General features: G+C 49.3%; 1 protein-coding gene across 7 annotated transcripts in view; it reads right to left on the bottom strand.

The window, feature by feature from the left end:
* Window positions 1-15,350, bottom strand: part of PHACTR1 (phosphatase and actin regulator 1) — a 550,848-nt gene that overhangs the window by 180,031 nt on the left and 355,467 nt on the right. For all 7 annotated transcript variants that reach the window (XM_073678780.1, XM_073678785.1, XM_073678781.1 and 4 more), the window contains one exon: window positions 6,903-7,067. In XM_073678780.1, coding sequence (XP_073534881.1) covers window positions 6,903-7,067 — 165 coding nt within the window. The remainder of the gene's footprint in view (window positions 1-6,902; window positions 7,068-15,350) is intronic.

Here is a 15,350-nt window from a genome sequence, read left to right as displayed (position 1 = left end):
AATTTAAAGCAGCAGACAGATAGGAGGAATTACATTCATAAATCTAGTTGCAATGGTAATAATGTATGCATCATGGCTCCCTTATGTCTGACACAAGCGTAGCCTTGCTATAGGCTGAGTAATAAATAACAACAGGACCTAAAGAACTGTCATCCAGCCAAACACAAAAATGAAATATGTGACCCATATACGTAGCTTCCTCTTTCCTAGAGTATCACTAACCCTACTTGTCAGCACCTTTGTAAAGTATCTGGCATCATACATCATCTGGCCATTATAACATACTAGCTAGTGAACCGGGTGGCGAGCATTTTTATTGGTATATGGTCTCCCATGCTGGTATGTGCTGCCCCCCTCCTGGTATTTGTGCTGCCCCCATCCTGTCCCCACCATCCCATCCTAGAATGCATGGCACCCCTCATCCCCATCCTGGTATGCATGGCACCCTTCATCCCTATCCTGGTATGCATGGCACCCCTCACCCTCAATCCTGGTATGCATGGCACCCCTCACCCCTAATCCTGGTATGCATGGTACCCTTCACCCCCAATCCTGGTATGCATGGCACCCCTCATCCCCAATCCTGGAATGCATGACACCACTCACCCCCAATCCTGGTATTCATGGTACCCCTCATCCCTATCCTGGTATGCATGGCACCTCTCATCCCCAATCCTGGTATGCATGGCACCCCTCATCCCCAATCCTGGAATGCATGGCACCCCTCACCCCCAATCCTGGTATTCATGGCACCTCTCATCTCCTAATCCTCGTATGCATGGTACCCCTCATCCCCAATCCTGGAATGCATGGCACCCCTCATCCCCAATCCTGGAATGCGTGGCACCCCTCACCCCCAATCTTGGTATGCGTAGCACCCCTCATCCCCAATCCTGGTATGCATGGCACCCTTCATCCCCAATCCTGGTATGCATGGCACCCTTCATCCCCAATCCTGGTATGCATGGCACCCTTCATCCCCAATCCTGGTATGCGTGGTACTCCTCACCCCCAATCCCGGTATGCGTGGCACCCCTCACCCCCAATCCCGGTATGCATGGCACCCCTCACCCCCAATCCAGGTATGCATGGCACCCCTCACCCCCAATCCCGGTATGCATGGCACCCCTCATTCCCAATCCCGGTATGCATGGCACCCCTCATCCTTATCCTGGAATGCATGGTACCCCTCATCCTGGTATGCATGGTCCCCTCACACCCGAATCCTGGTATGCGTGGTACCCCTCACCCCCCAATCCTGGTATGCATAGTCCCCTGATCCCCCAATCCTGGTATGCATGGTCCCCTCACCCCCCAATCCTGGTATGCATGGCACCCCCATCCCCAATCCTGGTATGCATGGCACCCCTCATCCCCAATCCTGGTATGCATGGTACCCCTCATCCAGGTATGCATGGTCCCCCTCACACTCCAATCCTGGTATGCGTGGTACCCCTCACCCCCCAATCCTGGTATGCATGGTCCCCTCATCCCCCAATCCTGGTATGCATGGTCCCCTCACCCCCCAATCCTGGTATGCATGGCACCCCTCATCCCCAATCCCGGTATGCATGGCACCCCTCATCCCCAATCCTGGTATGCATGGTACCCCTCATCCTGGTATGCATGGTACCCCTCATCCTGGTATGCATGGTGCCCTGCATTCCTATCCTGGTATGCATGGCACCCCTCACCCCCAATCCTGGTATGCATGGTCCCCTCACCCCCCAATCCTGGTATGCCTGGTCCCCCTCACACCCCAATCCTGGTATGCATGGTCTCCTCACCCCCCAATCCTGGTATGCATGGTCCCCCTCACCCCCCAATCCTGGTATGCATGGTACCCTTCACCCCCAATCCTGGTATGTGTGGTACCCCTCACCCCCCAATCCTGGTATGCATGGTCCCCTCATCCCCCAATCCTGGTATGTGTGGCCCCCTGATCCCTTTCACACTGTACACACATACAAAAAAATAAACACATACTCACCTTTCTTCCCTGTGCTCTAGCGCTGCGGTGTCCTGTTCTTCCGGAGGCCTGGGGAGGAGTGTGGCGCCGGAGCACCGCGCTGTCCGGCGCCATTTTGTTGAAGGCTCACTGCAAATGTGTCTTCAGTAAAATGGTGCAGTATAGCGCTATGCGCATGCGCCGATCCGACGCCTTACTCCTGCCCCGGTCTCCGGCGAAGAGAGGCGCCGCGGCAACGCTCCTCCCGGTTAGGTAAGTATCTAAGTATGGCACCGGAGATCGCAGTATGCATTCAGTGCCAGTGTTCAGTAACCATGGATACCTAAGGTCCTGCAATGCCCTGCACATGAGGAAAGAGACATAGCGAATCAAAAATACTATACTACATTTCTAATTAGATTTATTTGCTAATATTATTATTATTATTACACCTACTATATATTGGGATAGGATCTTGGAGATGGGAATACCCCTTTAAGTCTGTACACTGTGTTGCCACTGCTTGCCTCTGAGTGAACAAGTGTGATACCACAGATTCAGTGCCAGAATAATAAATTAACTTTAATTTACTTTAAATGTAATAAAGAACAGCCTGTCCATGTTGTCCTACTTACATGTGGTGGGGCCGAGAAGGGAATTAGGGCATGGCACAGTGTCAATAGGAAGCAAAGAGTGATTTTTGGGGTGTTGGGGTAGAGAGGAGGTTAATCTGAGGACCTGCAGAGTTGGTGACTGCCTGTGGGACATAAATATGGAGAAACAATAGGGTGGGTGACTGGGTTGATGGTGGCTGTCAATGAGGAATAACAAGTTGAGGAGGTTGACAGAATTGTGGGAACAGAGTGAGGTGAGTTTATTTTTTTTTTATTATTGGCACAAATGGAGCATAGAATGACATAAAGTGGGAAATTACTATTATAAGGAGGAGCAAGAAGGTGTTTTTAGTATATGGAAATGCAGGGGAATAATACTACTGTTTAGAGGCACAATGAGGGCTTTATTGCATTGAGGCACAAAGGGAGCATTATTAGTGTGGGGAGACACAAATGAGCCATTATTACTATATAAAGGCATAGAGGCAGCATTATTACTACATTAAGGTATGGAGAGGGTATTATTACTGTGTGGAAGCACAAAGGGGCCATTATTACTATATAAAGTCATGGAGGGGACATTATTACTGTGTGGAGGTACAAAGGGGCCATTATTACTATATAAAAGCATGGAGGGGGCATTATTACTATATTAAGGCAATGAGGGGGCATTATTACTGTGAGAAGGTACAAAGGGGCCATTTTTACTATATTAAGGCAATGAGGGGGCATTATTACTGTGAGAAGGTACAAAGGGGCCATTATTACTATATAAAAGCATGGAGGGGGCATTATTACTGTTTGGAGGTACAAAGAGTCCATTATTACTATATAAAGGCAATGAGGGGGTATTATTACTGTGTGGAGGCACAAAGGGGCCATTATTACTATATAAAGGCATTGATTGCACTGGAATTTGCAGCCATGTTTTTGGATGTGGCTAGCCATCACAAGTCAGGGCACAGACAGACAAACCATTGTTTGTACTTCCATTAATTAATGTTTAGCACCAGCACGGTGAAGTCCCGATTCAGTCACATGAACAAACAACATCTTTATTTATGGACACAACCACATTGTAAACTCTTTCACTCATTGCTAAATCAAAGCTTCTTATCATTCTTTCAATAGTCACAATAAGATTATTGCAGATAAACAATAATGTAGAAGAAATCAATTTGTCATTGCCGAGACCTAGGAATGCTTTGTAAATCTGATGAATGTTATGGGAGGTAGGACACTAGTGGTATTTACTGTGTCTCTTTGTAGTACGGGCAATGGTTGATTTGTGAACCAGATGGCGTTAGAATAGCCAGTAGCCAATTATTTCAATAGACAAATTTATCAAGTTGATAGATTTTCATCTATATCTCTACCACTACTTGTAAAAAAAAACATACAAAGTGCCTCTTTTCTGCAATCCCAATACTGCCATGTATGTACAGCTATCAACGTTTCGCCTTCTATGTAACATTGGTAACTGCAGAAATCCCATGCCAGATGAGATGAGTACCTGTCATGCTTTATTCAACTAATGAACAAATTTACATCATGTCACGTAATATTACGTGAAAATATATATATATATTTTTTTGCTTCATGGCAGCAGTGATAGAACTCGAAAAACTTATCCTTGATCCTACCGACTAATACAGGGAGTCAACGTACAGTATTATAAAGGAGTATTTGATGGATGATAGAGATGGTGAAAATCGGATCGCAGAACCTAGTCTAGTGGCGCCGGATGGGAGCCTAGCCCAGCGCTTCCTGCATACCGGTATCCATGACTCTTCTTTTGATTAGCCAGTCTGTCATGATGCATGACATTGTGCCAGGCTGGCTAATCAAAAGGGGAGTCAGGGATGCCATGAGGCAAGAGATGTTTCGCAGGGCTCCTGCTGATGTGGCCGATGGACTTGGTCTTGTGAACTGAGCTCTAACAAGAAAACACTGTGGTTTCGCAGTAGAAAATCCTACACTGCCTATATGAAGATGGCAAACTCCATCCGGGCTTCTGGCACAAATGTAGGACGTTCAATTATGAACGTCAGAAGGTCTACTGAAAACAATGGATGCTAGAGGTGTCCATTTATTTAAAAGGAACCCTTTTTTATCACTTTACTGGCATAGATTCCAAGAGATAAAACATAATTTCCAAGGTACTTTGCAGCAAACCCACCACCCCACCATGATAAGATTATCCAATGGGGACCTACAGTATAAAATGGAGGTCCCCAAACTGGACATTTTTTGCTACTGCCATAACAAAATGAAAAACTAAAAAGCAAACCCCTAACATTATTTTGTAACTAATCTGCAATGCAGTAGCAAAACCTGAAAGAAAGAAGTGTTGAGCTACCTGGTATCAGTGATCTGTCCTGCATAAAAGCACTTCATGCAGAATTCAACAGGATTTTGCCCATTGCATAATTCTATCAGAAAAATACATTTTAGCGTGCCGCTTAGTGTTAGCTCATCCACTCTATGTAATGTGCCAGTTGGGTAAGCAAATCAGTTATAATCGCCAAAAAAGACACTAATCACAAATATTCTGTTTTCTCAGGTTGATCAAACACATTGTATTCTATGGAGTTTACTGCATACATGACAGAGTTAGTCTCCTATGTGCGTCATGAAAATCATATTTATTCTTTTAGCACAGAATTGGCTTTATGTTGCTTTGACGGAATAATATGATGAGTATGACTTATAGATTGTAAATGGCTTTCTATGCAGGCACATATAGTGTTTTGAATGATGCTTGGATAAAATACTCTATATTTTAATCTTTGCACGCTATATTAATAAGAAGGCCTAAACAATGAGGTCATAATGGTAACCTCTGGATGTTTTAGCTTTTCTGTCATTTGTATTATATATAGCCTTGTTCACATGGTTAGTATTTGCTCAGTATTTTACCTCAGTATTTGTAAGCCAAAACCAGGTGAGAAACAATCAGAGTATACTAGAAACACGTCACCACTTCTGTATTTTCACCCACTGCTGGTTTTGGCTTACAAATACTGAGGAAAAATACTCACCAAATACTGAACGTGTGAACGTGATCAAAATGTGATTGTGGAAAGATAATTTCTAGTCCCATTATGCAATTAACTGGTGGCCAGCAACAAGTCCGGATCTAAATCCCATTGAACCCCTGTGGAGAGATCTTAAAATTGCTGTTGGGAGAAGGCACCTTCAAATATGAGAGGCCTGGGGCAGTTTGCAAAAGAAGAGTGGTCCAAAATTCCAGCTGAGAGGTGTAAGAAGCTTGTTGATGGTTATAGGGAGCGATTGCAGTTATTTATTCCAAATATTAAGCTGAGGGTGTCAACAATTTTGTCCGGCCCATGTTTAGGGTTTTTGTGTGAAATTATGTCCAATTTGCCTTTTTTTCTCAGTTTTTTTGAGTTGTTCCAATCCACACATAAAGGAAATAAACATGTGTATAACAAAACATGTGTAACTGCAATAATCTTCTGGGAGAAATACTTCATTTACTGGAACTATTTCAAGGGTGCCAACATTTTCGGCCATGGCTGTATATGGATCTATGTGTGGTAACCCAGTAGTTGTGATGAATTGAAATCTTTTAAGGGTTTTGTTTGCATGTGGCAATATTGTATTTATTTTGTTTCGAAACACGTGAGAGTACCTGCCACATCATAAAGGACCATCATTTGAAGGCCCCTGAATCAGTATTTGGGGGGTAAATACTAAAAAGTCAATTGACACCTTCTATTATCCTATACTATGTAACACTGACTTGCCATGAGATTTACCTGGTAAATGGATGTTTACCATGTAAGCCTTCCCCACCAGTCCAGATTGTATAGGGGGTTCATACAGTCCAGGCTGTACAGGGGGTTCATACAGTCCAGGCGGTATAGAGGGTTCATATAGTCCAGGCTGTATAGGGGGTTCATACAGTCCAGGCGGTATAGAGGGTTCATATAGTCCAGGCTGTATAGGGGGTTCATACATTGGCCATCAACCAGATCTTTACCAGGCGACTTGTAGGCAATTCTTATTTTTAGAACTGTAGTGAGCACAATTGTTTTCCATGTCAATGGGGCATATCCCTATACCCAGTAAGCACTGATTGGGCAGTGTCAACAGCTGCAGGGACACACCCCATTGACAAAGAGAATGGCATACTTAGTTAAGATAGTAATGCATTTCCAGGAGGAACAACAGAAGAGCAGCACAGCGTTCCTAGAAAATATGATGCAGAATAATGATTTTTTTTTCTAGGAAATACTAGTGTTCATTAAGACAGACAAGTGAAGAGAGCTCAAGATTCTCTTAAAGAGTATAATGTGAGAAGTACAAGCACTTACCTGCAGATGTTTGCTTGAACTTTTCACTTTTTTTCTTTCTCCATTTCCAGGGCTTGAAAAGTCTTCCTAAAGTGGCAAATTTACTTCTTCTTCTGATGGGAGGTGTGTGGGTACCAGGTACTAAAGACTCTGAGCGCATTGCAGCCAGTCTCTCCACTTCTTCAGCTGAAATGGAAGGACATAAAAGAATGTGAATTTTCATGTAACATCCACTAATTAGTATCAGCTATTTACTTACAATGATTATGCACAGTTTTCTTGTTCTTCACAATTAGAGAAAATGTGAATTTTATTTATGTGCCAATCAGAAATGGTAAATTGGAAGACCATCATTCTTCAAGTATCTGCACCTCCCATATGTCATCGTTCATACCGCAACAAAGAAGGAAAGATGAGGTGCTGACGGATGATGGGAGTGCATGAGACAAAGGAACGCCTAGATACAATGATGGAAATGCATTTATGCACTTAAAATTGTGATGTTTAGCAAAAAGATAAAAGTGCGGACAGGCAGCCAAATCCTTCTCCTTCATCCCACCATGTGTTCAGACTGAAGAAAAATGTAAGATTTCATTGGCAGCGAGCAGCCACAACCATACATATCTTCTAAAGTGTCCACTGACATAAAGTTCTGTAAAAATTACTCATCCCTCCAGATGTCTCTGATTATTGAACACTGAAAGTTTCTGATAGCTGAAGAAGATGAGGGAGAATAACACAATAGTGTTAGAGGGATGTAAAATGTGTAAAATTTAATAAGAAAATGCAAAAGGAGTAATAAATTTAGACTCAGCTCACTAGTTAGAAACATTCTTATGTTCCTGTATGGCTGGTGTACATGTACAGCCAGAATTCACATGGATGAATGGTGTATGACTATTACTATTCTGCTTACACTTCTCCCTTTTTTGTGACAGCATTCTTGCAGTATTTTTTACTGGAATAAGTTTCCCAGTATAACACGTGTGCATAAGTAAATGCTTACAGGGAATCTGTCACCAGGTATTTGTCACCTAATCTGAGAGCGGCATAATGTATGTGACGCGCCCCTGGGCCTGCTGTGTCGCGCAGCGTCTCGCGCACGGGGGCTTACCCGGAACCGGATCAGATGAGGGTTGTAGTCTCCGAGTGGCGGGGACCCGGTCCGTGCCCAGGGAGTCAAACTCAGTGTGTGGCAGTCTTGATAGATGTTATTTGAGTGTCGACTACGCCACCCGTTGATTTGCAGCTATGGAGCTGCCGCTGCAGGGCAGACCGCTGAGGCCGGTGTAGAATTGTGCAGCGTGATAGTATAACCCCCAACGGGAGGGGTATGGCCTCAGGGCAGCCGACGTGGAAGATGGGGGTAGCAGGAACCACTCAGAGACGGTGCGGTGTAATTCAGGGTCTTTACTGGTAACAACGATAGACCCTCCCGGAGTACTTGCTAGCGAACGGGGCCTGGTCAGTCCTTGAGCAGATGGGATCTCCCCTGGCCAGGCGGAGTTGTAGGCCTCCCAAACTGACTGTACTCTTCTGGCTACCTTGCTAGAAGCGGATATAAGTAGCCCACGTCCCTGAGTGTACCGTGTGGTGCTCACCCATATGGCCGGTGACTCGGGGCCTTCTAATGGCTTCCGCTCCACGATGGCGGTGCTGGTCCCACGCGTGTGACCGTGCCTTCGGGTTTCTGGGCCTGAGGACCTGAAATCCCCTGCCGGTCGGCTTCTGCTGCTGGGTAAGAGTTAGTCCCCACAGCCTCGGACGCCGGGTCCGGTAAGAAAGCTTCTCAGTCAGGGCGAGCTCTGCAGCTGCCAGCCCCTGACTCGTAGTAGTATTGCTCCCACTGAGCTTCTGCTGTTTCTTCCTATGACTGTTTCTCGTCTCTACTTCTTCTCTACTCACTAACCCTGCCTCAGCCCTAGGTTTTTATAGGGGAAGTTCTTCCCCTCCCAAGACTGGGCAGGAGGTGTGGCATGCACAGGATCCCTGACCAAAGGACCTCCCACCTGCTCTCAGACATAACACTACATTACTGTGGAAACCAGACCCCTGGGGTGCCACATTCCCCCCTAGTGAAATTTAGTACTCCGGGACTAAACATATTTTAGAAAAACATAACAAGGTAAAAACAATAATAATACAATAAGAAAAACACATAAGGATGGTTACGGCATGTCCGTAACCGGGTGCAGTCTTTGAAGAAAAGCAAGGTGTCCATTTCACCAAAACAGGGAGACGTAACCAGGTAGGGGTTTGTCCTGCCCCGAGTCCTTAACAGTCTTTAGTCCGTCCTGGGTTACGCTCCAACTATGTACAAGGATTCCCGGTAAATCCACCAAGGACTCCTACAAAGAACTAGAAACACAAAATTATACACAAGCAACAATACACAGGTAAACATAAATAAAACAATTTATACACTTCAAATCCTCCAACGTGCGGGTAACTGGCCCCTAGTGGCCCTAGTGGACCTACGGAGCTGACTGTCTAGTCCTGAACTACAGGGTGTAGGAGCTGTCAAGGGTAAACTGGGCAGCTGTCTACCGGCTCTTTGGCTCACTAGGGATATGGCAGGCTCACTGCAAGCAGAGGGTTGATCCTCCTGGTCTGCTGGTGTGGGGTCTTCTGCCTCCTGGACCGGCTGTTCTTCCAGCTCTACCTGTTGCTCCGTAGGTACTTGGGATGCTGGTTGGAGGAAGGTGAGTACGGGTACCACAACTGCACCATTGACTTGAGTCCAAGACCGAGGGAAGTCCCCGAGCACAGTACTAACCATATCTTCCCTTTCCTCTACGGGTCGATGGTCTTCTTGTTCCTCTTCAGGGTTCCTCAGTTGTTCGGGACACTTCTTCAGGTGGTCCCGGGATACAATGGCTGTGGTTTCCCCTCCGTCTTTACTGATGGTACAAACCTTCGGATTCTCGTGGCTTGAGGGCAGTACGGTGTACGGGTCCTTCTCCCACTGGTCGTCCAACTTGTGGAGCCGTCTCTTCCTCTTCAAGACCTGCTCTCCGGGTACCAGGGGAACAGCGGGAGCATACTGGTTGTAAGTTTTCTCTTGTCTTTCCCTAGCCTGACAGAGACTTCGCTCCACGCTCTCCTGTACTCTCCGGTACTGCTGCTGCCTCTCTGTGTCCCAGTCTGCTTCTGGTGAAGTGTCCTCAGGTGTCAGGACTCCCATTTCCAGGTCAACAGGTAACTTACCAGGTCTTGCCCTCATTAGGTAAGCCGGGGTACAGTTGGTGGAACCTACCGGGATGTGGTTGTATAGGTCCACCAGATCGGGCAACTTCTCAGGCCACAGACTGCGTTCTTCCAGGGGCAACGTTTTTAGAAGATCCATTACCACCTGGTTCATTTTCTCACAAAGTCCATTAGTTTGCGGATGGTAGGGTGTCGTCCTTATCTTCCGGCAGCCATACAGATTGCAGAATTCCTGGAAGACCTCCGCTTCAAAGGCAGGTCCCTGGTCCGTCAGCACTTGGTCCGGGTACCCGTGTGGACGGCAGAAGTGCTGCTGGAAGGCTCTAGCTGCTGTTTGAGCCGTTAAGTCCTTGACCGGGACGACAACCAAGAACCGGGAGTAATGATCCACGATGGTTAACGCGTAGACGTAGCCACTTCTGCTTGGGGTCAGTTTTACATGATCCAAGGCTACCAGTTCCAACGGTTGCCGGGTGACGATGGACTGCAGGGGAGTCTTCTGGCTGGCACGGTCCTTCCTTCTCAGGTTGCACGGGCCACAGTCTCTGCACCACTTCTCAATGGTTCCCCTCATGCCTACCCAGTGGAATCGCTCGCGCAGCAGGAACTCCAGCTTCTTCCACCCGAAGTGTCCAGCTCCGTCGTGGTATGCCTCCATCACCATGGCTGCGTCTATACGTGGCACCACTACTTGCCAGAGTAGTTCATGCGTCCGGGAGTTAACCATTCTGCGGCACAACTTCCCCTTGTAAAGGAACAGTCGACTCTTCTCTGCCCATAGTTGTTTGGCTTCCTCCGGAGCGTCTGGTTCAAGGCAAGCCTCCGGGCGAGTCAGCATCTCCTTCACCAGTCGGACGGCAGGGTCGCTGTCTTGCGTTTCCGCCCAGTTGTAGTGAGGTAAGGGGTTCAACGTAGCAGCCTGTTTACTCCTTACCCGGTGGGAATTCTGGATAGTCCCATGACGGTGGAAAGCAGGGAGTTCAACTTCTTCCAGTCCCTCCGGATCTTCTCCTTCGTCCGGCAGGTTGGGCATCCTGGACAGGGCGTCCGCGTTGGTATTGGAGCGTCCGGCCCGGTATTTGATTGTGAACTTGTAGTTGGACAGACGGGCCATCCACCTCTGCTCCAGGGCACCGAGTCTTGCCGTGTCCAGGTGTGTCAACGGGTTGTTATCCGTGTACACGGTGAACCGGGAAGAAGCGAGGTAATGCTTAAAGCGCTCGGTGACTGCCCATACTACGGCCAGGAACTCTAGCTTAAATGAGCTGTAATTCTCGGGGTTCCTTTCGGTGGGTCGCAGTTTTCGGCTGGCGTAGGCGATTACTCGTTCCTTCCCCTGCTGGATCTGGGACAGTACGGCTCCTAGCCCGATGTTACTGGCGTCGGTGTAGAGGATAAAGGGCTGGCTATAATCCGGGTACGCCAGGATTTCGTCCCCCGTGAGGGCCATCTTCAGCTGGCGGAAGGACTCTTCTTCCAGCTCCTCCCATTTGAAGGGCGGCTTCTGGTTCTTGGCCTTCCGGGACTGGCCTATCAGGAGGTCCTGCATAGGTGCTGCCTTTTTGGTGAAACCGGGAATAAACCTTCGGTAGTAGCCTACCAACCCGAGGAACTGCCGCACTTCTTTTACGCTGGAGGGGCTTGGCCATTCCTTAATTGCGGTGATCTTATCAGGGTCGGGAGCCACTCCGTCAGCGCTCACCACGTGTCCCAGGTACTGCACCTTTGGTTTCAGGAGGTGACACTTGGAGGGTTTCACCTTTAGGCCGTAACTCGCCAGAGCTTCGAACACTTCCGCCAGGTGTTTCAGGTGGTCCTCATACGTCTTGGAATATACGATGACATCGTCCAGGTACAACAGGACCGTCTCGAAGTTTCTGTGGCCCAGACAACACTCCATTAGTCGTTGGAAGGTTCCTGGTGCGTTGCAGAGTCCGAACGGCATGCAGGTGAACTCGCTAAGTCCCATCGGGGTGGTGAATGCGGTCTTCTCCCGGTCCGCCTCTGCTACAGGAACCTGCCAGTACCCGCTAGTGAGATCCAAGGTAGAGAAGAAGTTAGCAGATCTTAAAGCAGCCAATGACTGCTCTATCCTTGGTAAGGGGTACGCATCCTTGTGTGTGATACGGTTGATTTTCCGGTAATCTACACACATCCTCATGGTGTTGTCTTTTTTTCTGACTAAGACTAGTGGAGCTGCCCAGGGGCTACAGCATCCCCTTGGCGTGTTGGTAGTGGGCAGGGGGTACGGGTCGATACCTCTCTTTTATAGGAGGATGGTCTCCCGTGGGGATGTGGTGTTCTACCCCCTTGACTCGCCCGAAGTCTAACGGGTGTTTACTGAACACTCTCTCGTACTCTTGAACCACCCGATAGACTCCTTGTTTCTGGTGTGCGGGAGTGGAGTCAGTACCCAGATGTAGTTGCTGACACCAGTCCTCCATGTTTTTCTTAGAGCCGTTACCTTCCTCCGGGTGAGATGGAGGCAAGGGTTCCACAGATTGTATAGAATTTTGGCTAATGGTATATAATTTGGCTAGCGTGGCATACCGGGGCAGGTACACTTCCCTCTCCCCGATATTTATTATGCGAACGGGCACCCTCCCATGGCGTACATCAACCACCCCCCGTGCTATCAAAATGGTGGGCCTACTGTCCGAGTAAACTGGTTCTACCATTGCCTGGTAATCCCTACCTCTCAGACCAATAGCTGCCCGGCACCAAATCATCATTTCACTTTTTGGGGGCATGGCAATAGGAAAAGGGTCACACATTCTTACGCTACCAATCTCACCGCCGGAGAGTTCCACCTGTTGCCGTCGCATCAGTGCCCGGATCTCTTTCTGGAGCACCCGCTGCTCGCCGGAGCTGGCGTTCTTGGCAACCTGTTGTAAAAGGAAAATCACCTCTGCAAGACAATTTTCAATTACATTAGTTCCTAGCGTTATCTTTGGGTGACTCTCGTGTTTGTCAATGTCTACAATAATCAGTCCCTGTGCTGCTAGTTCGACTCTACCAATTTTAATGGTCGCCTCTTTAAATCCGATCTGTGGCACGGGCTGACCATTGCTGGCGATGATACTCAAGTCGTCGTCAGGGTAGCGGGTTATATCCGAGTCATTCCAGTACTGCTTGAAGAGCACGTACGGGATGGTGGTGACCTGTGACCCGGTGTCTAGTAGGGCACTCATAGGGATGCCATCCAGTACCACAGGCAAGACTGGACGTCCTCCGACATATTTGTCGCGCCAGTTCGATGGGCCTGGTGATCTTTTTCCTGGGGGTTGGCCCTCTACCCCCAGGTTGTGCCAGTTTAAAGGACAGTCCCTTGCCATATGTCCGGGTTGATTGCAGCGGCGGCAGATGGGTCGTCCGTCCTCGTTGTACCGGTCACTGGGTCTTCCTCTGGCCGGTGAGGTCCTCCTTGGTCGACGCCACGGGATGTTCTCCGGTCCGGATGCCAGCTGGATCTTCCCTGGAGTGGAAGCCTGTAAAGACTGCACAGTTCGGGTTAACGCAGCAACGCTTTTAGCTAGCTCTTGGACCTGATGGTGCAGGTCTGGAGCCGGGTCATTGTTCAAAGCCTGCGCATCAGCCCCTACAGGCCCTGCCGACAAGGGCGCCGCCTCCTGGTGGTAAGTGATAGCTGGGCGCCTGTGGGTCACAACGCCATCCGGTGCCGGTTCTCGGAGCACCCGGATGGCTCTGTCCTTGAACTGTGCAAATCCCAGATGAGGGTCCTGTAGGGCCATTGCCCGCAACTGGGTTCGGTGGGCATTGCAATATAAACCCTCTATAAATTGTTCAGTCAACAGCCTGTCCTCGTCTCCCACGCCGTCAGGGTCGGTCTGCTTAACGGCTCTCAGGGCCTCTTGTAGGTTCAGGGCATAGTCCCTTATACTCTCATGGGACTGCTGTTTGCACCCGTAGAATCTAAGCTTGATCTCGGCTGAGGTGCGGGTATCAAAGGTGTCCCTCAGCCGGGTTAGTATCCCTGCGACAGTCCTCCCCCCAGGTGGCCAGGACTTTACCTCCCTTCGGGCTGCTCCGGTTAATTGGGCCACCAGGATGCTCACTTTTTGCTCCTCTGTGAGGGGGTACACCTGGAAGAGGCTATCCAGCCTTTCTCTAAAGTCCTGCAGGGTATGTGACTCCCCTGAGTACTGGGGTAGCCAGGCTGCCCCCGGGATATAGGGCATGGTGAAAGGCATGACCGCGACAGCGGTGGCGCTGGCGGGGGTTGAAGCGGTGAAGCTCTCCTCCGTATCCGACATCCCCCCCCCCCTAGTGGACCGTGGCCTACCTTGCGATGATCCTCTTCCGTAGGCCGCGGCTCCGCAGTGGATCGTCAGGGTTGAGGACCTTCCGTCGCGCTCCGGTGACGTCGGCGTCTGCTGGGCTCCTTCCAGGACCTTACGCAACGTCCGGACGTGAGGCGGGGCTTCAGTTCTCGCGGGCTTTTCGGAGTCCACGCCCCTCTTCTTCCCGCGCGGCGTCCTCAAGATGGCGTCCAACGGCGGGAAAACTCCACGGATGGCGGGAAGAAGGCTGAAGATGGCGCCGGATGGCGGGAATCTTCACAGATGGCGGGAAGAAGGCTGAAAATGGCGCCGGATGGCGGGAATCTTCACCGATGGCGGGAAAACTTCACGGATGGTAAGTTTTAAAAGTCTCTTTTTCAGGCACGCAGTACCCGGTGGTTGCGGGCACGAAATCCTGCCGACTACGCCAAAGTTGACGCGCCCCTGGGCCTGCTGTGTCGCGCAGCGTCTCGCGCACGGGGGCTTACCCGGAACCGGATCAGATGAGGGTTGTAGTCTCCGAGTGGCGGGGACCCGGTCCGTGCCCAGGGAGTCAAACTCAGTGTGTGGCAGTCTTGATAGATGTTATTTGAGTGTCGACTACGCCACCCGTTGATTTGCAGCTATGGAGCTGCCGCTGCAGGGCAGACCGCTGAGGCCGGTGTAGAATTGTGCAGCGTGATAGTATAACCCCCAACGGGAGGGGTATGGCCTCAGGGCAGCCGACGTGGAAGATGGGGGTAGCAGGAACCACTCAGAGACGGTGCGGTGTAATTCAGGGTCTTTACTGGTAACAACGATAGACCCTCCCGGAGTACTTGCTAGCGAACGGGGCCTGGTCAGTCCTTGAGCAGATGGGATCTCCCCTGGCCAGGCGGAGTTGTAGGCCTCCCAAACTGACTGTACTCTTCTGGCTACCTTGCTAGAAGCGGATATAAGTAGCCCATGTCCCTGAGTGTAC

Source organism: Phyllobates terribilis, unplaced genomic scaffold, assembly GCF_046119375.1.
Source record: "Phyllobates terribilis strain yellow unplaced genomic scaffold, ASM4611937v1 Scaffold_4__5_contigs__length_816908805, whole genome shotgun sequence".
In the NCBI taxonomy this organism is placed as follows: Eukaryota; Metazoa; Chordata; class Amphibia; order Anura; family Dendrobatidae; genus Phyllobates; species Phyllobates terribilis.
This window is presented reverse-complemented; position numbering and strand designations above follow the sequence as displayed.